This window comes from Juglans regia, chromosome 4 (assembly GCF_001411555.2).
Source record: "Juglans regia cultivar Chandler chromosome 4, Walnut 2.0, whole genome shotgun sequence".
NCBI lineage: Eukaryota > Viridiplantae > Streptophyta > Magnoliopsida > Fagales > Juglandaceae > Juglans > Juglans regia.
In genome coordinates, this window is record NC_049904.1 from 2,877,611 (window position 1) to 2,899,634 (window position 22,024).

Here is a 22,024-nt window from a genome sequence, read left to right on the forward strand (position 1 = left end):
CAAACATGCATACAACCAACGAAATACCATAATAACATAGATATAATTTGCCTAAAGAACAAACAATTTCCACAATCCAATTGGTGCAATGTCTCAAATTCATCCATGGCATATAGATTAGAGCACAATTCCAAGGATACACAAAGAGACTAATGATTCAAATCATGAAAGAATATTATGAATAATATGAAAATTGGGTGAAGGAAAGAACAGTTCAAAATGAACTCAGTCTACATTTTTTTTACAAGTTAATCAACATCCTTTAAACTCAATCAGTTACTTATACTTATTTATTTGTAATAATTTTCTGAACAAGCCACAAGGTGAGTAAACCAAAGTGATAATTGAAGCTAAACAAAGCCAAAGCATTCAAAGCCAATCAAAGTGAGGTGTAAGAAGAAGAAAAAAAAACCAATTATCCAAATCCAAACTAGAGCTGCAAAATTTTTAATCCGAATATTCCATTTTGAGTGCCCAGATACATACAACCAACAAGTCCAAACTGTCCAATTCCACAATATTCAACTATGGCATATTTAGATTTGATTGTGCCTTGTATAAATGGATAATAAAAAAATCGGGTGAAGGAAAGAACAGGAAAAAATGAACTCATTCGCAATTTTTTTGACAAGTTAATCAAAATTCTTTAAACTCAAGAAGTTCCATTAACTTATATATCTCCATTTTCTAAACAAGGTGACTAACTGGATGATAACTGAAGCGAAAGAAAGGCAACCCAAATAAAACCAATCAAAGTGAGGTGTAAGAAGAAGAACAAAAACCAATTATCCAAATCCAAACATATATGCCCAAATTTATGTTCACAATAATAGATTGAGTGCCCAAATACAAGAAGTCCAAACTGAGCACAAGTCCAAATTCGACCATGGTAGATTCAGATTTCAGTGTGACCTGAATCATACAAAAAGCCAACATGCAAAAAATACTCAAAATTTCTCAAATTTGCTCAAAGAATAAATAATTTCCTCAAACATGTAAGAGCAATGTCTCAGATTTACCCATGACAAATACATGCATTGAGTGTGTTGTGTATGATACATAGATCCATTATCCATTCAAACCCTAGAGCACCAAATAAAATGCAGGGTTCTCGAGTTTCAGTGGCCAAGCAGATTGATTGATACATACAACCAAGAAGTCGAAAAATGTAACACATATGAAAACCATGGCAGATACTTGCATGGAAGTTGTTGTGAATATGGGTCACAGATCCATGAATATTCAAACCCTAGAGCACTAATTTAAATTTAGGGTTCTTGAATTTCAGTGGCCAAAGTGACAAATACAATAATATTTAAACTCGAAAATGTATCAAATTCAGCCATGGGAGAGAGGCTCAGTGTGTTCGATTTGTGCGAGAGAGGACAAAGTCCTTCCATGGAGAGAAGAAGAGGAAATATGCAAGAGAGAATAGATAACTTACATATAATGTGTCGATGAAGAGAAGCCACCATCAATGGTGGCAAACGGTGCGAGAGAGGGCCTCCATGAACAAGGGCAATCGAGAGTGGAAGAGAAGAACACGCGGGACCAACAACAAAAAATGAAGAGGATTGTCAATTGGGGATGTACATTGATTCCCCAAATATGGGGAACGACTATAGCTCCCCTAATTTAGGAAATGGGATGGAAGGGAGCTTTTCAGCTTTCTCCAAATTTTTTCCCTAAATTTTAGATATAACAGTAGTTTAGAGCATTTCCATCCACTTCCTCATATGCGATACTTAGTTAAATTATAGGAAAAAAAATTAAAATGGAAGAAAAATTAGCTACATTTGGTTCCATATAGTAACTTTTGATTTTAGGATGTGTACATGAATTGCTCCCCAAATTATTTTATAGGGAGCAACGGCAATAGATGAGTGGGATATAAGACATTTTTTAAAGATGAGTAAAATTAAAGAAAAACTTTTAGGAAATGTGTTTTTTAGCCAAATTATAGGAAAATTTATAGGAAAGTGGATGAGAATGCTTTTATGGAGAGGAATATAGCTCCCCAAAAATTAAAAAGTAATTTTTTATTATCCCCATCGAGATTTTGGAAAGGTTTGGATTTAGAGATAAGTTGAGATGAGTTGAAATAATTTGTGAATAATAGAATAAAAATATTTAGTGTGAGAATTTGAGAAAGTTATCTTGAGATTTGAAAAAGTTAAATTGTTTATTATATTTTGTATGAGAATTTGAAAAAATTGTAATGATGAGATGAGATGAGTTGAAGTAGATTTTGAATCCAAACCTCTCCTTTCTCTCTCACATCCACTCTCATGCCCTTCTTTATCATTTATAATAATTAAACATTTTATATATAAAAAAAATCTTAGAATTTGAAAAAAAATGAGTTTTGAAAAAAATATTATCATTTTGAAAATATTACAGTTTTCAAGAGAAATAATTAATTTTTTTAAAAAATTATTAGAGATTATTAGTTCAAAACACAAGGAGAAAGATAAATAACTGAATAGTTAAGAAAATCTAAAAAGAAATGAGTTAAAAAATAATAAAGAAGAATAGAAAAATATTATTTTAATAGAATAGAGAAAGAATAGGAAATGAAATGTAGAAAGTTTTGGAAAGATGAGTAAAATTTAAGAAAACTTTTAAGGAAAGATGATTTTTTTTGCCGAACATTAAAGACATAATGGGATACTCTACTCCCATGCAGCGACGGATCACATAGAAGAAACATTTCTCATACTCTTCATTCCACGTTGCATCAGATAGGAATTAGCACAACTTCATTTTCCCAGAAAAGAAAAAGATCAAGATCACCAAACAGCCAGTTGCCTGCACTTTTCCTTCTCATAAATCGACCAATATCGTTCATGAGAGCTTGGTTCACGACGATTTAACTGGGGCACTTCGAGGACATACAAGAAATATAGGACCCTAGACATTCTTCAACCAAGATCATGTTGCATGCAATCTTCATCTTCCACCTATTCTGTGCAACTGAGGAATTTCATGAATTAATTTTATTCCATCAAGAAGAAAATCGTACTAATATTCTAAACTTCTTAAATGTCACAATAAAAAACCATCCAATGGATCAGAAGACTTCCATGCATCATATTATTTTAAGTCCCCCCATCCCCCCATTTAGGTTGTTAGAAGAGATCCTATGGAAAATAAGAAACACAAACACTTATTGCACCCCACTCCATCTAGCCCAGTCCACAAATTGCATCCCTCCATATACATTGTTGGCAAATCGCACACCAACTGTGAAAGCCATGGCGACGGATGGAACCTGCTTTGCAATAGCCGATCGTTCTACCAAACATTCCAGTCCATTTATGATCTGATAGCGGGTGTTGGAAGAAACTGCAAGAAATACACCTGCAAGTCCGGGAGAAAATTGTAACCTACTAGCAGAACGTAATAGATAGAAAACAACAACTCCCAATAATAGTTAAGATCTATTAATATGCAGATCTAGAAGAAGAGGTTGAACAAATTAGGAAATATGCACTGAAAAGGTACTAGGTAATAGTTAAGATGGACATATATCCAAGGAAGGTAACAGAAAGCATGCCGGTACTGATAGAAATCATCAAACCACGCACACTGGATCTTCATCTTTTTGGCAACAATACTTCCTTTGTATTGAGGTGTGAAATTCAAGGTAAGTACCTAGTTGGACTGCTGCTAGAAGCATACCATTCTCCTACTGTAAAGTCAAATTATTTCAGTTGGACCAGCAGCTTATCGTTTCACTGACCTTTAGATCAGATACATCAAACTAGTAGCAGACCATTTGTTGTGCTCTATCTAGCTTTCCTTGTTTGATAGGTATATTGGGAACGATAGATATGTGAGGCAGTCAAAACATCTAGCTAGTCGCATGGTTCAGCATTCATCCAGAAATACTAGTGTTTGGCATATAAGCTAGGGCCAAGGGATTGGACAACTGGTTCAAACATCATTTGCCTGTAAGGAATCTTTATGGAATAAATACCATGTCAAGCATACTTGATACATTATGCCTACATAATATGTCAAACTTCAAATTATTGACTTTGGTTTTAAATAAACCCAAGACCCATTCTGGACAGCAAATTTAAGAAGCTTAAGGTAGACACAAATCTATGACTATTGCGTCAAAGGAGCTCTCCCACTTTCTCTAAATTCCCTTGTTTTGTCTAGCACAAAAAAAATTGAGCCTTTGACCTCACAGTCAATACATTAGATGCAAAGAATAGAAATTTGGGATTAATCAGCTTAAAGATGCAGAACATGGAAACCATATCAACTCAGATCTTGTTCAGTATATAAAATAAGCATCAAATCAAGACCTTGAACTGCTATAAATTGGAAGAGACAAAAATAAAGAATAAGAGAAGAAGGAACCATGATTAAAGCCAGTAAAACATCAATGATGATGTTAAACAAAAGAATTTTAGATATCCCCAAAACTGGCAAGGAACTAGCAAGAACAGTAGAATTTGCACCAGCTCATGGACACCAAAATCACAAATCTAAACAGCTATCTAAGACATACCCCAAAGAACCGCACTCTTCAAAAGTGGTGGCACGGGAATGTCTTCTTCTGATTTCTTTATGCTCCTGACATATAAATCAAATATTTTGAGAAATGATCCATTGGAAGAAAAGGCAAACATATACTGAAAAGTTAAGCTATTCATTCTTAAAAAAAAAAAAAAAAAAAAACTACGATGCAGCTTAATCCTGTAAAATATATTGTTCCTTGAGCACATTTGGCATGCCATAGAGAGGCTGGATTGTATAAAGTTGTTCGTGCCTAATATTTAGCCCAATATTTGGAAGAAATAAAAAATTTCTTTGGATTTGTTAATCTTCTAGAGTGCATATATAACAGTACCATGGAGGAGGTAATGCCGGCAGATAATATCTGTACCTTATCAGTTTGGCCAAAATTTACAATCGATCACCTTGAGGTCACTGCTGATGATGTCAAGATTGCCGCCGGCATTTCAACCTTATCACCAGCAGCTCAAGTGGTCAAAGGCCAACTACTGTCCCACTTAAGCTTGTTGGCAAGGATCAACCCAAAAAATTTACACCATTGCTCATTTTCTGCTGCTGACAATCAGCCAGCAACAAAATATTCCCTAACATTTAATCAAACCCAAGTGTGTTCCAAACACTGGATAATATATTTATATCCAATTCAATCCAAACCTTTATATAAAGCGTGTCAAGGTACTCTTTAGATATACTATTCATAACACAGGACAGTTGTGGATACTTTCTATGTATATAATTTTAATATTGTATATGCAGCAATCCAATCCAAACCTTTGTATACCTATAAAGTGAACGTCAATTTTTTTTTTTTACAAATACCTACAAATAAAGGTGCCGTACTTTCAAATGCATTTTTTTTATTGGCACCGGGTGTTTAGGAACAAAGTCCTGACTAATCCTAGGGGTGCATAGGCACTCAGCAAGGAGTTTCTCACAAGTGCACCTCGAGTAATTGAAAGGGAAATTCTCCAGTCCAATGGCCTCTAGAAATTGTTTGCATCCAAGGGTCAAACCTTAGACCTATAGTGAGCATATCATCAGACCAAGGCCCTTACCACCTTTTTTTTTTTTTTACAAGTCCGAGGCCCTTACCACTTGAGCTAACCCCTAGGGGTTAAATACTTTCAAATACACTTAACTTGTACCAAAAAGAAAAATCTCTACATCAAAATCACCAACAGGTTTATTACACAGTTATAGTCACTTAACATGATAAAATAAGATAATGCACAAAGTCAAATTGTAGCTTCTCAGAGACCCCCTTCACATTACACACAGAATAGAGAAACAGTAGGCAACCAAAATCAGTCATCCATTTCCCTTTTAAGTGGAAAACAGGAAGGTATGGCCTATCATGGATTACTTGCAGCAAAACCATTACAACAAACAATATTTTCCTGACAAGTGAAGCCACATGGATGATAGCATCAGTAGTGAACCATACCAAAATCTGGAAAATGCCCAAAAGAACCTTGAAATTACAAGGATTCTCAAATTATTGATGAGGAAAATCAACCTCACCCGTCAAAAAAAAAAAAAGAGTACTTATTATGGATGCCATTCAAAATGACTGCATAATACCAACTACAGAATGAAAGCAGCAAGTAAGAGGTATTGAGTGCACTATGTAGGAAGCATACCGCTTGACAGTCATGATCAAATTTGCAATGCCTTGGCCAATAATGCCACAACCAAACCCAACCGATCCATACAGGATACTCTGAAAACAGAGTTTGTAATCAACAGTATGCAGAAAAACTTCAATAATTCCACTATGATTTATAACAGACGAATATACATACCTTATAAAAGTATGCAGCAATTCTCTGTTCTAAGGTAAATCTACATCCTGGCCTTTCAGCTTCAAATACACTGATTAAGAATATCACTTAAAAGACTTAATTGAATCTCCTTACATTGCAAAGCTGAATATGCAATTAAGATACAACAAGTATGAATATGATATCAGAATGCAAGATAAAGGATACATCCAGATCAAGAAAGTTTAAAGTGTTTCTTAATGAGGAAAAATATTTAATAACGTTCATTGTAAATTTGTAATAGCTATATATCAAGGAAACCTGCTAGGAAGAGCTCCATAAGCATGCTTCATTCGCCCAAGAAAGCCCTTAGATATAGTTGGTCCCCCAATACGAGCATAAGGTGCCATCATACCAACCAAAGCAACACAAACCACCAACCCAACCATGAGATCTGCAACATACAACTCAAATTCTGCCCAAAAGTCTTTGCCTCTCTTTTGAACTTCCGCAAAAGTGGCACAACAAAAATCAATGACAATCTGCATCACACTAAATCCTTGATGATATGTTTCTTATACCACTATCTGGAAATGAAAAAACCAAATTAAAAATGCCATAAGCTATTACACAACTGGGGGCCCCCAAGTATGACCAGTTAGAGTAAAACAGGAAGTTGGCCACAACTTTGAAAGTGCCTTCAGACTCAATAGAACAGGATGGGTGCTTGGCAGTCTAAGGCCTTGTTTGGATAATGAGTTGATCTCAACTCATTTCATCTCATCTCATCTAATCATTACAATTTTTTCAAATTTCCAAACAAAATACAATAAACAATTCAACTTTTTCAAATCTCAAAACAAAAGTAATATAAAAAATAAATATTCTAACTGTAAGGGGATTGATTGCCCCCCCCTCCCCCCCAATTGGCCCGTATAGCGAACCCATAAGGGATCTCTGGGGGAGGGGGAGAGAGAGCCCGATCAAGCCTAACAACCTTGCTCTAAAAGGAGTCAATGGGCCTCTATAGAGTACTCGACCCATGAGCAAAACCAACTCATGAAGCTACCATCACGTGGAAAAAATGTAAAGGCAGATGGAACTCGCTGCCCTGACACCCAGCTCTCGGGAACCTGCACAGGCAAGTGGGCGAGAGATGCGAGGAACCCTCGATCTCCTGACAGCAGGTATGGAGGGGTTTAACAATGAACATCCGCAAGATAAAGTGAGTCAGGGAGTCATGCCGCTCCCTGGACTCTACAACGCATTAATGACGTTGTCCCAGGAGCCATGCCACATTAAAGGATTCTGACTACGTGAACAGTTGAAGTGACATGAACTCCCTGAGGCAAGGCATGGGTTGTCTCCACCCAGAAACCTAGTATAAAAGCTGACCTCCAGGTATGAAAAACTCTCTCTGATTCCTCTAACCTCTCGCACAAAGTTTTTTTTTTTATAAGTAATCTCTCACACAAACTACTAAGGAGATATACTTAAACATCGGAGACTCCCCGGCCTCCATCAAGGCCCCCCACTCTCTATGTTTTCTCAAGTGTGCAGGTGCGAAGACCAAGACCCGAGTTGCTAGAACCCGGCCCAAAGGTGTATGAAACACGACGATAACACTAACAATATTTTATTCAACTTTTAACTTTCATTTCATCTCAACTTTCATCTGATCTCAATATTTTATTCAAGTTTCCTACTGCATAAATGCCTTATTAAGTACTTCTATACCTTGCAGTTACATGCAATAATGGGTAATTTATTTCATGGCATCGACCAACTTAATGCATGAGTTATCTATTTATATTTTCTAGACACAAGAGTTGATTAGTAGTAGACATGGCGCAGAAGTATGTCTACCATTCAGTTACAAATACACTTGCATACAGATTAAAAGAAAATAAAGACTAACAAACCTCTGTTCCAACTTTAAAGAGAAAGGATGGATCAGCCAACATTCGATTTCGAAGCATAGAGCATGACTTCATGAGAAAGCCCAGAGGCCAGACTGAACCCTACAGTTCAAATATTAAAATTAGCAGCAAAAGAGGAAGACAAAATACAATGTTGAACAACTTTCGGAGAAAAGACCTACAAATCGCAAAAACTAAAACAGCAAGATAAAGCTGACACTCAATCGTAGAATTAGTTGTACCTGAAAATCCAAATATCTAAGGAGAAGCACTTTACGGAGCCCGACGCTCTTCGCAGCCTCTAACATATCCGAAGGAAGACTCGCCCCCCGAGCCTCCGTCTCCTTCATCACCTCCTCAAACTTCAAAACTGGCCCAAACTCCTCTTCTTCTTTGTCATTTCCATCTTCATCACCGCCACCTCCGCCTCCGCCTCCACCTCCGCCTCTACTTCCACCATTAAATAATCCCCCATTTCCACCACTGCCACTAAGCACATCCCCATCACTCCCGCCGCTATAAGTTCTCGCTTCGTTCCCACTCTCCAAGATCGCAATACCCTTACCTACACCACTGGCACTATCGATATTGACTCCCTCTTTCGAAACGGCCACACCAGATTGCGATTCGCCACGGTGTTCTGACATTTTCACCTCAACCACGAGGCCCTGATGTTTACTCCTATTATTTCGAACTAACATTGGCAAAGCAACCTCCTTTACCACCCTCCTAAAGCCAAAGCTCTGCACAAACATACTCTGACCCCAAATCTTCCGCAGAACCACCGCGTTCGACGGACTCACGACATTTGACACTCCGAAACTCAGTAAACAACTCGCCATATCTCCCTCGACGAAAAACTCGGAGAAAAGTCGACAAATTATTGCCGCAGCTAACTGATTATAATAAGAACGCTATACAGGATAGGAAAACGCCGGGAAAATGAGAGAAGACGAGGGGGAGAGAAAGAAAGTGTGCACCTTGTTTGGTTACGCAGAGAGTTGAGAGGAAAATGAAGATCTTTGGTAAGTTGGTTGGTGAGGGTGGCGGCGGCTGAGACTTTGGGGGAGTAAAGAGAGCGGGGGAATCAGCTGTAACGGCTGAACCAGTGGGCTTGGAGTGTGTGTGTGTGTAGTATATCCCAAAATTAGAGATGTCACATTCAATGATCTTGTCCTTTAATTGTTTCTGGTCAATTATTGATCTCTTGTTTTGTGTAAGTGCATTGTCATTTGATTCTTCAGATTTGACTAAGGACTCGTTTGATTTTAGAGATGAGATGAGATGAGATTAAAGTTAAAAAGTTGAATAAAATATTGTTAGAGTATATTTTTTAATATTATTTTTGTTTTGGGATTTGAAAAAGTTGAATTGTTTATTTTATTTTGTATTGGAAGTTGGAAAAGTTGTAATGATTAGATGAGATGAGATGAGATGAGATGAAAAGTTTTCTCAAAACAAACTAGGCCTAAAATATCATGGAAAATGCTTGGACCACCTAAGCCATTTTTCCTTTTTTTGTTTTTTTTAATTTTATTTAATAATTAAATAAATATTTTTTAATAATATTATAAATTTTTATTTAAAAAATACTTAAGAATATCTTATTTGGTATTGTCGGATTTGCAGAAATTTACCATTTTCTTATTTCATTGTTATCAGATTCAGATGAGATTGGGATTAAATATTTCTTTTCGTTCTCTTCTGCCGCTTCCACCGCCTCACGCTTCATATAAGAGTGATTCTCGTCATCTTTACTTTCTACCCTATTTACTCTATCTGCTTTTATCACATGGTTCATACACATGCAAATTAAAAAATTACAAATTACAAACTATTTATCACATGGTTGGTGTACATGCAAGTTCAAAAACTACAGACTAGACTAAAAGAATAAAATTGCCATCTAAACAGATATGATGGATATCTTACATCTTCCTACTCTTAAAATTAACTCTGTATATAATTGTTTGCCTTTTTTTGTCAGTTAATTTTTCATTAGTTTTAAATTATAATGAAACTGATATACCTCTGTTTGTTTCTATTTTTAATTACATCATATATTCTATCTGCTTTTATTAGATGGTTCATACACATCTAAATTAAAAAATTACAAACTGCAAACTACTTAAAGTTATTTCTTTTGTTTACTTCTGTTGTTATATTTCAAATTAACCTTTGATAACCGGTTTATCCCAACAAACTGAATTTGAAGAATATTGATATTAAGCTTGATGATGAGGATCAAGCCTTAATTGTGAATTATGTTGTGTTCGTTGCCGATTTCATTTGATATTTTTGTGAACTTGATGTTGAATGGTAGAGATACTATCTCCTTGGTAGATGTAAAATCTGTTTGAATTCTAAGGAGTTGAGAACAAAATTGAGTGTACAAGGTACAAATTGTGGAATGTTCTTCTAATGGTAGATTCGGGGAAAGAAGTTCAGAAAAGAGTAGAAGTAATTACAGTGGTAGCTCTAAATTTAACAAGAAAAATATTAAATGTCACTACTGTCATATGTTTGGTCATTACAAGAATGAGTGTCTCAGATTAAAAAAAAAGAGGAAGATAAAAGTTCCTCCAATTTTGTTAGCGTTAAAGAACATTCTAACAACTCTGATTTTGTCACAGCAGTCAGTAGCTTTGATGGCTGTTTTGGTGACAAGTGGGTCATGGATTCAGCTTGTACGTTCCATATGTATTCTAGGAAAAATTGGTTCACTACATATGAATCAGTCAATGATGATTCTGTTTTGGTTGAGAATTATATGACTTGTGATATTGTTAAGATTGGTTCAATTGAGATTGATATATATGATGGAACCGTTAGAACTTTAATTTGTCTAACGTTCGACATATTCCGTCTTTGAAGAAAAATTTTATATCTTTGGGCATTCTTGATTCCTTTGGTTACCAGTATTCAACTGTAGGTGGAGTCATTCGAGTCTACAAGGGCTCTTTGGTGGCAATGACAGGGAAGAAGACAGATGATGACAGATGATCTCTATTTTCTTTAGGGTAGTACAATGATTGGTGGAACTGCATCTTCAGATGTTCCAGATTCAGGTATTACTCGTTTATGGCACATGTGATTGAGCCATATGGGTGAACGAGTGTTGGCATTCATGAGTAGGTAATTTTTTGCTATGTGATAAGAAGATAGAAAAACTTGATTTTTTGTTTTCATTGTATTCTTGTAAAGCAATGCAGAATCAGTTTTATTGCAGTTTATTTCTTTATGATTTTTCGGGTACATCTTGTGTGATGTGGTGTTTTGTTTGTACTTATATTTGTTGATAACCATTTGAGAAAAAGTCTAGGTCTATTTGTTTTTTAAAAACCTTTGTTTTGTGATGTGTTCAATCACTTGAGAAGGCTAATGATCTATAAACAAGAAGGTAGAGCGTTCTTGAAACCATGCAGTTTGGTCCACTCTACATAAATGAGGTAGCTGAATGGAATGAATCGGACTCTTGTGTGAAAGCCAGTAGTATGCTTTTGGGTCAGGCTTGTCTACAAATTTGGGTGAACCGGTCAACATAGCTTGCTATTGGATGAAGCTTCTCCTTTTATAGTTTTTTTTTTTCAATTGTATTTTCCACAGGAAAGGAGACCAGGGTTATAGCAAGAATGTGGAGTTGTTAGGAGAGCTATACAATAGAATGCAGGTGGTACTCTAGATCATACTATTGAAATTAAGCATGACTTTGATTTTGGCATTGGCACACAGTGAGAGCGGTCTACAATTTCATCTAATAGATAGAGGAGGCAGTTTGGCCACTTTTGGGATATACTCATGCAGATTTTGTGGTATTCTTAATTTGGTAGAGAATATTTATTGTTTGCCTTTATGTGTATTCAGAAACCGTTGTTAAAGTAAGCAGTCTATTTAGTGGTGCGTTGCCTTTGTGTGAAGAGGTTGAATCTTTTCATTACAACCAAGCTTGTGATTTGGTCAATTTGTCTATGAAATTAAAGACTTTTGGGTGGAAATTGAGTTTTTCAAGGATAGATGTTGTGTTTAGGGTTTGTGATTCCCTTTAAAGATTTGTTGGAGGGGGTTCTCTAGTTAATGGATTTTTTTTGCTTAAGCTTGACGAAATTCAAGCCAAGGTGAATATTTGTTAATTTTGGCTTTATTTCCTACTGAAGATGTGATTTCAGAGGCTTGGCTTGACTGTTGCTCGACCCTGGCTCGACCTTATTCGATTGTAGTTTGACTTTCATTCGAGCAATAAGTCAACCCGTGAGTTCGCTCGACACCCGCTCGACAGTTAGCTCGAGCAGGAGGCCAATTCGTGAGTTCGCTCGACATTCGTTAACAGTTAGCTTGAGTGAGTGCTTGCCCTAAATGTCCGATCAACACTCCGCTCGAGAGAATGCTATGAAATTAGGACTCTTGTGCTGTGGACTATAAATACATATTTTTCTCATATATTTTTCAACTCATTAGTAGCTTAATATTGTAGAGAGAGAGAGAGAATAATTTTGTGAAGAATCCTAAGTATTCATTGGGTGTATTAGGGCTTTGAAATTAAGGATTTGTGATTGATCTCTTGTACTCCACCTTTATTGATGGTGAATTCATTGAGACTAACCCCGCCAATGAATGTAGGCTCACATTGAGCCAAAACCACTTAAATCTTAGTGTTCCTTGTGTGATTATCATTATTTATTTTGTTTGCTCCCGTTGTTATACTTTCAATTAGCCTTTGATAATCAGTTTATCCCAATAGTCCAATCAATCTGATTGATTGAAAAAAATATTTGTATAAAAAAGAACAAAAAAGAACTGAACAAAAGCCTTTGATTTGGTCAAAGAGTCACTCCAATTTGAGGAAAGCAAGAGAACAAGGCTTGTGGGTTAAAAGAATAGTAGGTAAATACATTTTGAATACTTATACTTGCAAGTCGGTGTGGAAAATATATGGTCTAAACCATTGACGTGATAGAATTTGATTTACAAGAAATATGAGTTTTAAATTTGGGAAATGCTATGCATCTGCCCCACACCGGCACACACTTCACATCACTTTTTTTTTACACTCAATAGGTTGTGTGTGTGCCGGTGTGGGGCAGATGCATATATTTTTCCTTTAAATTTCTCTTAGAAGAAGTATAAGCGGTGTGGAGGGAGTGTTCCCTTCATTGACTTATTAATAAAAATTTTCATCCTTTTTACTTTGTTCTATATTTTGTATTTAAATTATTATATTGACACATTGTATTCTATAACTATTGTTGATTGTCAAATAATACTCTCTATCATACTCAACAGTTAAGATTGTATAAATCTCGTAGTGTTTATCTTATTATAGGTTAGACTTGGATGAATTGTCATATGAGAAGTTTAGGTTTAAACATGCATAAATTTTATACTAAGATAGTTTATACGTAGACGTGACTTAATGAAATAATTTAATTTCAATTTAAAATAAAAAATAGTTTTACAGTCTAATAGATCATATTAAACCACCACTATGTAAACTTTATTGTGTAAAACTTGTGTATAGACCAAGCATTTCTCTTGTCATATTTGTTAGTTCCTTGTAATTATTTAAGGATGAAAACTTTATTTCACTCAAAAATATTTTTTGTTGGTAAAATAGGTAAAAAAGAAATTTATTCCTATCCAAAAGTGTTAGATTTTCTTTTAAAAGGATGCTGAAACGTACAAGTCTGGGTGGTGTAGTTGGTTATCACGCTAGTCTCACACACTAGAGGTCCCCGGTTCGAACCCGGGCTCAGACATTCCTGACTTTTTATATCTTCAATTTTCTTTTTCTTAACCCCAAATAAAGCCACTCGTATCCATTTTCGATCCTTCAACGCTCAAATTACTGCTTCATATCACCATCTTCCAACCTCGATTCCTTCTCACTGTCATTTCTCTTTACCTCGTGTTTTGTAAGGTTTTCTTTTTAGGGCTTCGCAGCAGAATCCCCGAGACAGCCATGGATTGGGGCAACGTTACAGCGGAGGATCTGGTCGACGCCCTCCGCGAGGTCGACTGGTCGTCTCCACCGCGCCCTCTCTCGGAATTCTTCTCCAGATTCACCTTCCCCCGATCTTACGCCAAATGGAATAGCCGCCTCAAATGCAATCTCTACTAGTACGGTTCCTTTTCTCGCTGCTATTATCGTTTTCTTTCTTGCCTGTGCTATCGCGTTGTACTGATTTATTTTGCGAAATTTGCTTGACAATTGAGTCGGCTTGGATTTTAATCGCCATCTTCTATGGTCGATGAGTATGAATTGAAAATTTTAGCGTATCCTGTTTGTTCCCGTGTTTTGGTTCCTGAAAAATAATACATAACTGAATTAGGGCAAATAGTTGTATAACGCCCGTAAAGGGTATTTTTATCTCTCATCATTTCTAGATTCATTTAAGATAGAATATGCTATTAAGGAAATAGGAGCGGCTAGCGCTTTATTTTGCAGTCCTATGATTGTAAAAGTGTTTGATTTTACATTAACTATGCACTTCAAGCCCTATATCTCCCTGTTTTGTTCCTGTAGAGTGAATAGGCGACTCAACTAAGCTTTGTTGTTATGTCCGGCTCAGTGTAGGGCTTCGGTTATGGTAGATTACAAATAATGTAATGGTGTATATTTGTTTTACTAATTTTTATCTTCAATATACTAATTTGTTATCTTCAAACGCAAAATATGTTTGCAGCTATCGAACCAACTACTTCATTATGATAATATTCATTCTTGGTAAGTGAACAGGACTTTGTTGTCTTCTTCCTGTGGTATAAATATGTGAACTGTGTTTCTTTTATTAATATCTTACCTATGAATTTTAGGATTGGGTTTTCTTCGGAGGCCACTTGCTCTTGTAGCTGCTTTTCTGACAGCACTTAGCATTGCTTTTCTGAATGATAGGTAAGCCATTGAACATAAGTGTTTGTGGGTGGGTGTGTGAGTTACACTTGTCTTAATTGGCAATGGGGTTTACGTAGTTGGAATTGATTTTTTCATTAAGAATACTTTGAATAGTCATTTTCCTCCCTCTTGAGGTGTTGTAAGCATATATTTCATAATCTGAGTTCTTTCTTTTATATTATCATTACCCATGTTCATCCGTTTGTAAGTCTTTTAACATTTTGAAGTTTTAGGTTATGGGTAACATTAGCTAGATTTTAAATAATTTAGGTTGGAGCGAGCTATTGCTGCTTGAGTCCATATAGATCAAAGACACTCAGTAGTAAGAAGTGGGTGTACTATCTGTCATATGTTCCTCTTGATCTTGGAGGTATCGGGAGTATGCTTCTGTGCCCATAATAAGTAAAAATGCCAATCATTATTGTTTTACGTTAGTAGATATTACAACCATGCATATATGGACACTCACACATGCTCACCCAGAAAGTCTCGGCTGGAAATTTCATAAAGCAATTACCATATGGATTTTGGTAGAGTTCGAATTAATATTACATCTGAAACCAGTTAAGAAATCAGCTGACTTATTTGCATGCAATTAATCCATTGAGAAGTTTCTATAGCGTTTGCTGATGTATGTATGGTTGGACAAAGTGGTTTTTGTAAAGATCTGAACAGATTTTAAAAAGAAGTAATTGATCTCCATTGATTAACCTTTCTTTCTATGTACTTCAGAATGCCACACAAGAAAGTACTTTCCTAAATAAAAAAGAATGTCAAATGAGAAAGTAGCTTGACTTGGTTGCCTCTTTTGTCAAGATGATTCTTGATTGATCCTAATCTATTTTTTCAATTTCTTTTCTGCTGTACTCTCCATGGATGAGGGGAGGGTATATCATATTTTATTTTAATATTGGTCCCATTGACAGTAAAATAAGATGGCCATTTTATGAAGCACAGATAGTCATGCTTGGGATTTTTTTCTTTATGCGTTGGTACTGTTGTGATTATATAATTCCTTATTGGTAATAATCATGTTAGTTTTCCCATTTATGTATGCTAAGGATTATTTCTGCAGCTTTGCAGGTACTTTTAGTGAGAAGGTAACAAGAACAGTAAGGCAATTCTCCCCACACTTAGCTGCAAAGATGAGGCCTCCTCTTACGTAAGTGTGTTAGCTTATTATGTGCGTGCAAGTTTTCCAGAAATGTTGCTTTAATAATTCTTTGTTGTTGGCAGGCCTGTTATTCGTGGACGTCCATCAGCTAAAAGAGCAATATATATTTGTGGTCGGCCTCGTTGGGTGTTTGTTTTGATATTCTCTACTGGTATTTTAATTCTGAAAATCATTTTTTTTCCTGTATAGCTTGAGAGGAGTATAAATGTTACTTGATTCGCCCTTCTTTATAACTTATATAAATGTTTACTTAATATCCTTTTCATTTCTGTAGTGAGTTTCTTCCTCTGGTTTGTTTCCTGTGGTCTCTTAATGGTGCTATGGGCTCTTGCCATTGGACTTCTTGGTATGTTATGTGCTATATCTCTTATCAAAAAATGTTATGTGCTATATCTCACCTGGCTTTTTCTTTCATGGTGTATGCATGTTGTTAACTCTCTCTCTCCCTATCTCTCTTTCAGCCTCCATCCTGCATGCAAGTTTTAGAACACCTAATTTGAAAGCGCGTTTGAACACATTCCGTGAGGAATTTCGTGCGGTTTGGCGCAATTATAGCGAGCTGTAGCTTTCATGGAGTTTGTAGAATGTTGGTAAGCTTTTGCTGACCTTTATTTATGGTTGAATTCTTACCATATACCGTGTTTTTCTATGATGATTTTCATTTCCTTAATTCCGGTTAAGCCTTTCTAGTTTTCAGCAGAGGTTTTCTAATTTAAAATGTTTGGATTTAATTGAATCCAAGATAATATTTCCATTTACAAGTTACGAGGAATTGATGTGTAGCTTAAAATGTGGTCTTACAGCTGATTGGATGTGACATCAATTATTTGGGGCTTGTGATATCATGTGTTTATATTGCAATTACTATGTTACAGCGCCAGGTTTTGTATTTATCCTCGTCAATAGTTTGACATGCTAGTGTTGGTGCTGGGAGGTTTGAATACAATCCCAATGTAGGTTAATGCTTGCACTGATTAAATTGGTCATGCAAACTTGCTTTCTGGTAGTAATATTGTTTTTAGGCATCTGCATTACGAAAGCGTGAGTTTTCACAATTCATTACCTTTCTATTCAGGGGATGGTTGACTCTGAAGGTCATTCAAGTTGTCATTTTAATTTGGGATCAGCTACTGCTACTCTGGGTATAAAATAATATCACTTCGCTGGACGGGGTTCTTAGGCAAAATCTGCTGATATATACAGATCACCGAGTTGTATATTGATTGGAACTAAAATTTCTGTAGCAGACTGTTTCGATTTCTTACTCGGTATGTAGAAGAAACCATGGAGCATTAGAATGCAGAGAGGACAGATGTTCTTGGGGTACCTGGGCACGCGGTAAATGCCCACCCTAGTTTGTGATAGAATTTGATCTTTGGTTAATAGAAATCAGTAGTAAAAGTTGCCTGTACGGGAATGGTGAGTTTTTTCTGGTTTAAGTTTTCCGTGATCATTTTGTTAATTGGTTTATACTGTCGATAGATTATGTTCCCATTTTATTATGAAGAGTGTAACCAATCCAGAAAAAAGGTATCATATGGGGACACTATCATTGGAGCTTGTGCATGGGAAGTGAAGGTTTTGGTGAGATTGAAATCCAGAGGCAATACCAAGGAAAAGAGAGCCATATCTATACTTCCCTCGATTTCTAACTTTTAATCGAGTATGGATAAAATTCCTCCTGTTGAAGGGCATCGGGTATTTATTTTAAGTTGGGAGGTTGGCTTGCTATTATTGTATTGATTGGAAAGAGAAGGAAGTGGAATAAAAGATAATATCCCTATAAGCTTTTGTGGGTTTCTGTCTCATTGCATAGGTTTTGAGATTTCGTTGACGTTAAGGAATGGATGGATGAATTCTCTTTACGCGTGGTGATCACATGAAATGGCTTTTCAAGGAATGCAAAAAGCTTCCGTGTAACCTGTCATTCATCTGGTTTACTAGCGGTTTTGCGAACCCTTTCCTTGCATGGAGAAGTCGAAGTTGAAGTCTACACAACGAGTCAAATTCACATCTTTCCCCACAAAATCCATTGCCATTTTCCCTCGATTTTTGATTTGTATGAAGTGATAAGAAAGATTTTCCAATCTTACCTTGGTCAGAAATCTCGACCTCATTAATTAGGGTGTATTTAATGTGTTTATTTTTTTCATTTGAATCTTATAAATTCAAATAATAACTTATGTTATTAATATTGGAGATAATATCAAATTAAAATGATTTTATAATTATGAAAATTAAAACTAAGATAATATCAAATCAAATTATATTATCTCATAACTAAACATAATAATTTTCTCATTGTCCTAAATTGGTGTTGTATGTGTAAGAAGCATGGAGAGTCATGGCCAAAGTTCTGGAATGATTTTTTCTCAAGAGTCGGATTGTCTTGGGTTATGCCGTGTAGATTGGTGGATTTCCTTGCAAGCTGGAGATGACTACACGATGATTTTCAGGAAGTGACAATTTGGAGATTAGTACTAATATGTATGTGCTGGTGTATTTGGAGCGAGAGAAATGCTATAAGTTTTGAACATCAAGAGAGAACAATGGATGACCTAAAAGTTTTCTTTTTCAAGTCATTATTCTTATGGGTGGTTGCCATAGTTTGTAACAGATTTAGTGTCCATGATTTTCTTCTTTCTATTGTAATCTCTAGATAGACGTTTCTTCATGTATACTTCCTGTGTACTTGGGCTTGGTATATTTCTATGAATATAATATCTATGATTACCTATTAAAAAAAAAATTCTCATTATAAGAGGAATCTGAATCCACAATGTCATGATGGTAAAATCAAAAGCGTGATGTATATTGGTCGGTAGTATTGCATTTAGGCTACAATGAGCACATTCCATACAAGCCCTTTAACGACGTTATTAAAATAGTAAGCAGGCCATTGTTATTAAATAATGCATAGATTTTGGAGGCTTTATAAAGATGAACAGCTGGGCATTTCCCTATACAATATCTATGAAATTCACAAGCTGGCCTATGTTGTTTCGCCATCTTCCAAGCTCAATTTAAGTGTACCGGTTCTCTCTCTCTCTCTCTCTCTCTCTCCTCAGGAGGATCAGCATCGATCGTTCTCCTCTTTTTTCCCCTAAAAGAGCAGATACCATTAATTAATTCCAGGGTCGATGATCAGCCTCAGCCCTGCAATATGACCAGAAGAAGAAAAAGCAGTAAACTTGTTGCTTGGTGCCTTGAGACGAGGGGAGGCCTGGCTGTCAAATAATATAAAAAAAGGTTCATTCACAATTAGGTGGAGCTCTAGTGAAAGTATTAAATAAAGATATGGTGCAATATTACTGCGGGAAGTGGGCACAAGCTTTAGCCTCAGCGGTGGGCTTCATGTTGCTGTTGCTTCTCGTGTGTTGTTGTCTCAGCACCAAACCTCGCCAGCTCGCCACTCTAAGCAGCGGAACCGACGGTTGCGGTTGTGATGGTGGCCATGCTTGAGTTCAATGATGATATTGGTCATAGTCATCTCTCTCTGATGACTTCCTTCTTGGAATTATTTTTTTATCTTTTATTATTATTTATTTTTTATCTTTTTTTTTTCAATGTTTGCTAAGCCAATTTGCTAGTTGCTACATGAATTTATTTGATTAAGCATATAAAATTAATCGGTGTTAATTTCCTGTAATTATGTGGGATATCGTTATTTTATTTATTTGATTTATTGCTTATTTTAGCTGATATATATATCTTTTACCATTCTTCCTTGGACTTTACTACCTATTACTAAGGGTGAAAACCGAAGGTATCGGTGCGGTTTTGGTCCAAAACTAAAACCGCACCGATCCCTTAAAATTATGTAAATCTCGACTGAAACCGGCTGGTGAAGGGGGAGAAAACCGTCTATATTGGTCTCGGCGTAACTACGATCGGTTCATCGGCGTCTTCGGTTGCGACGGAGGTGATCCTGCCGCTACGTGCGAACTGCGAAGCCTTGGTGTGTGTGTGTGTGTGTGAGAGAGAGAGAGAGCGATGCGCCATGAGAGAAAGAGAGAGAAAGGAGGGGGCGGCGTGAGAAATGAAGAAGAAGAAGGAAAAACGAGGAAGAAGAAAGAAAGGTGCTGAGATTTAAAACCCTAGAGGGAAACGATGCCAAGCCAAACGACACCGTTTGCTTTATAATTTTTTTTTTTTCAAAAACTGAGTCTTAAAACGATGTTGTTTCATATATGTATAATTTTCTTAAACAAAACATTTTATCAGTTCGGTCAGTTCAGCGGTCCGGCCCAGGATCAAACCGGGACCGAACTGCTGGACATCAGTTTTTGGCAAATTCAACTGCTAGCCGACCGGTTCTATGCCTGTTTCGAGCTTCGGCGGCCGGTCTGGGTCGGTTTCGATCGGTTCTCCAGTTTCTTGTACAGCCCTACCTATTACTCTGCATCTTCTGTTGATAAGTCATCGAGGAAAAGATCAGAAAGAAAAATTCTACATAAAAGACTTACACCACACATCTCCACCTAATCAAAATATAATTTGTTATTTTTGTCATTCTATCTTAATGCTTAAATATATGCATGTTTAAGGATAGAAATGACAAATTATATATTGATTAGATGGAAGTGTATTATATAAGATTTTGTTGTAATATTTCTCAAAGAAAAAAACAACCTACCTTCTTCGCCACAGGGTTTGAGAGATGTTTTTTTTTTGGGTGATGCTACAACCACAGGGCACAGACCAGGAGTCCGTCCCCACACTCCAACACACGGATAGGGGCCCTGCCTCTGAGATACGGTGGCGGATTCCGCGTACAAAGCCCTCCTTCCCCATGCGGGATTGTGTGTACCCTAATATTAAGAAATTGTGTTTGAAACGAAAACTTTTAATTTGCACCTGAGGTCCTCTTTCTATGAACTGGTGGCTGTTTTTTGGTTTTTGAGGTGACTGAGGGATTGTGTGTACCTCACAGGAGCAGCGGAGCTGTTTCTTGCGTGTTTTGTCCCTTTGATCTCGTTTAAGGTTTTCTTGCGCATTCAATATTGCATGGATTCTTTCATTTAAAACTTGGCCGGTTTCTGGTTGCTTTTTTCAGCCATATAGAATAATAAATGTTGGCGCATCTCAGTCCCAATCTCATACCATTCCCTCCAGGTCTATGTTGTCTTGCTTATAAATCGTCTTCATCTGATGATATGGTTGTAGCCTTTTTTTTTTGGTCAGAATCTAAATTTGTTTGCAGTTTTTCACGAGTCGTGATCTCCACTAGGCCAGCAAATTATAAAAGATCATATATAGGATGCTGGATCCCTTTAATCATATATTTCCTCGATCTCGGCCATGTCAAGATCTGGACCAAATAAACAATTAACACCCTGATTCATGAACATCTGCTTGAACTATTTTAATCTATAATTATGATGATATGATGTTCGTCTTCAGTTAATTGCCACCTATTAATATATAATCAGTGCATATGGCTGCGTTATGATTCTTCCCTCATACAGAAACTCCGGTTAATTTCCATGCTAAATTAATCATCATCACTTATATATATATATATATATATATATATATACATATATACACACACATACGTACGATATTTACTATATAGATATTTTTATAAAACGACTTACAAAACTAACATCACTAATTTATAACTTAAATACGTATCCTCATTTTAAAATATAGTTATAAAAAAATTATTATATAACGTATATCATTATTGAAAATATAAAAATTGTGCAAATTTTAATCAATATATATTTATTATTTGATCGCAATAAAT

The 22,024-nt window shown here is 36.1% G+C and overlaps 2 protein-coding genes and 1 non-coding gene across 3 annotated transcripts; 2 read left to right on the plus strand and 1 right to left on the minus strand.

The window, feature by feature from the left end:
• Positions 1-2,981: 2,981 nt before the first annotated feature.
• Positions 2,982-9,336, minus strand: LOC108990705 (protein RETICULATA, chloroplastic-like). Its single transcript, XM_018964747.2, has 7 exons — positions 8,452-9,336; positions 8,213-8,311; positions 6,612-6,832; positions 6,333-6,402; positions 6,171-6,250; positions 4,523-4,587; positions 2,982-3,360 (listed from the first exon to the last, which is right to left on the minus strand). The coding sequence occupies exons 1-7, from the start codon at positions 9,049-9,051 to the stop codon at positions 3,167-3,169; spliced, it is 1,329 nt and encodes a 442-aa protein (XP_018820292.1). The 5' UTR covers positions 9,052-9,336; the 3' UTR covers positions 2,982-3,166.
• Positions 9,337-13,888: 4,552 nt separating this feature from the next.
• Positions 13,889-13,962, plus strand: TRNAV-CAC. The gene has a single exon. It is a non-coding gene; the product is annotated as a tRNA-Val (tRNA).
• Positions 13,963-13,995: 33 nt separating this feature from the next.
• On the plus strand, positions 13,996-18,053 carry LOC108990704 (PRA1 family protein A1-like). The gene is made up of 8 exons (XM_018964744.2): positions 13,996-14,323; positions 14,890-14,930; positions 15,020-15,098; positions 16,174-16,260; positions 16,335-16,423; positions 16,547-16,618; positions 16,734-16,862; positions 17,348-18,053. The coding sequence occupies exons 1-7, from the start codon at positions 14,166-14,168 to the stop codon at positions 16,835-16,837; spliced, it is 630 nt and encodes a 209-aa protein (XP_018820289.1). The 5' UTR covers positions 13,996-14,165; the 3' UTR covers positions 16,838-16,862; positions 17,348-18,053.
• The last annotated feature ends 3,971 nt before the right edge of the window (positions 18,054-22,024 follow it).

Excerpts from the sequence above, each read along its gene's own strand:
- LOC108990705 (XM_018964747.2), bottom strand. The coding sequence starts at position 9,051 with ATGGCGAGTTGTTTACTGAGTTTCGGAGTGTCAAATGTCGTGAGTCCG. Across the intron at positions 8,312-8,451 it reads TTAGATATTTGGATTTTCAG|GGTTCAGTCTGGCCTCTGGG; the intron begins GTACAACTAATT and ends TTTGAACTGTAG. Across the intron at positions 6,251-6,332 it reads TTGCTGCATACTTTTATAAG|AGTATCCTGTATGGATCGGT; the intron begins GTATGTATATTC and ends CTCTGTTTTCAG.
- LOC108990704 (XM_018964744.2), top strand. The coding sequence starts at position 14,166 with ATGGATTGGGGCAACGTTACAGCGGAGGATCTGGTCGACGCCCTCCGC. Across the intron at positions 14,931-15,019 it reads TATGATAATATTCATTCTTG|GATTGGGTTTTCTTCGGAGG; the intron begins GTAAGTGAACAG and ends TATGAATTTTAG. Across the intron at positions 16,261-16,334 it reads AAGATGAGGCCTCCTCTTAC|GCCTGTTATTCGTGGACGTC; the intron begins GTAAGTGTGTTA and ends TGTTGTTGGCAG.